General features: G+C 65.5%; 1 protein-coding gene across 3 annotated transcripts in view; it reads right to left on the bottom strand.

Moving 5' to 3' along the window:
* The window catches only part of MOB2 (MOB kinase activator 2), a 26,207-nt gene that overhangs the window by 7,551 nt on the left and 17,054 nt on the right, over positions 1-1,602 (bottom strand). For 2 of the 3 annotated variants that reach the window (XM_010837637.1, XM_010837636.1), the window contains exon 4: positions 25-149. In XM_010837637.1, the coding sequence (XP_010835939.1) occupies positions 25-149 (125 nt within the window). Of the gene's footprint in view, positions 1-23; positions 150-1,602 lie in introns of all 3 variants that reach the window. The other variant, XM_010837635.1, reaches the window with a different exon arrangement.

Here is a 1,602-nt window from a genome sequence, read left to right as displayed (position 1 = left end):
GCGGGGCGGGGCGGGGACACGCACCGTATTTCGTGGGGAACACGTCCTCGTCGGTCACCAGCTTCTGCACGGAGCTCATGACGAAGTCCACGTACTGGGGGGCCGTGCACTTCACCTTCTTGCCCCGCTCGTCGTACCAGTAGTACTGTCTGTGGGGACAGGCGAGCGGTGACGGGCGGCCAGGAAAGCTGGCCGTGCTCAGGCTTTGCTCTACACGGGACCTCCCCCTGCGTTAACGGTGGCAGACAGCTTTCCCATCTTTCCCCGGAGGCCCTGCCTTGTCAGGATCCGGGTCTTCCCTGGTGGCTCAGATGGTAAAGAATTTGCCCTCAGTGCGGGAGATCTGGGTTCGATCCCAGGGTCGGGAAGATCCCCTGGAGAAGAGACTGGCACCCCACTTCTGTACTCTTGCCTGGAGAATCCCATGGACAGAGGAGCCTGGCGGACTACAGTCCACGGGCAGCAGAGTCAAACGTGACTGAGTGACCAACACAGTCACGCGCCCCACAGGCGGCTCCCTGCTGCCCCCAGCATGGGCCAAACCTGCGCCCTGGGCCGGGTGAGGTGAGGGGGCCCCTGTCCCTGGGTCCCTCACAGACTTCCCCAGCAGGTGGGGGTGGGGCAGGGCGCTGGGAGATGCGGACCCCAGCCCAGCCCTGAGACCAGGCGTATCTCCTAGTTCACGTAACGCTGCTGTTCTGCTGTCCTCCAGACATGGGCCCTGCAGCCGCCATGTCCCACTCTCCCCTCCCGCCCCAGGTGGGCTCCAGTCTTCCCAGCAGGGGGCCCTGTGTCCGCAGGCGGGCTGGCCGAGGGCTGCACGGAGCCGCTGGCAGGGAGTGGGGAACTGCAGGCTGCCTGGGTCAGTGGGCGATGACCAGGGCACCCCTTCTTCGGCCTAGGCGCCAACCCTGCCCCATCAGACCTCTGCCAGCACCCCGCCCCCTTCCCGCTGTCTTTACTGGGCTTCAGAACTGACAGCTCTCCCCGACACCATTCCACTTATCGCAGGCCAGGACCCCAGGCTGGCCCTGAGCACTCTGCCCTGACTTCCTGAGCTCACTAAGCACCCCTGGGTGTCAGCCACAGGGCACCCCCCTACTCCCAACACCTGGCCAGACCTGCTGTCAGGACAGCAGGCTCTCCATCTCTCCTGGCCAAAAGAAAAGACACAGCCCAGGGGACCTCAGAACAGCCCTGCTGCCCACACCTATTCCTCTAGCAGGAACCAGGGCTCCTCTCACCCCCTTCGCCTGTGAGTTCATCCGTGTCCCTGGGTGGGCTGGGGTCAGGCTGCAAGACGGGAACACAGCCCACAACAAATGGGCAGGCCACCAGGAAAAAGGCCGCCCCTCTGTGGACAAGGGAACACAGCCCTGACTGCCAATGGGTTCCAGGCCCCGGCCTCCCCACTGCAGAAGGCAGATGACACCTGCCAGCCACTTCCACCTCGGCGAGGCCTCCCTGCCACGGCTGCGCCCAGGCTGCCCCAGCACTGCGGGCCCCGCAGAGCCCAGCACCTGCATGCCCCCCAAGGCCCCGGAGCGGGCCAGACAAAGCCCTGAGAAGCTGGCCGAGCTCCCTGCGGGCCCCCAGGAAGCA

This window comes from Bison bison, unplaced genomic scaffold (assembly GCF_000754665.1).
Source record: "Bison bison bison isolate TAMUID 2011002044 unplaced genomic scaffold, Bison_UMD1.0 scf7180017864080, whole genome shotgun sequence".
NCBI classification, from domain to species: domain Eukaryota; kingdom Metazoa; phylum Chordata; class Mammalia; order Artiodactyla; family Bovidae; genus Bison; species Bison bison.
The sequence above is the reverse complement of the archived record's forward strand: the minus strand, read 5'-3'. Positions and strand labels throughout refer to the sequence as shown.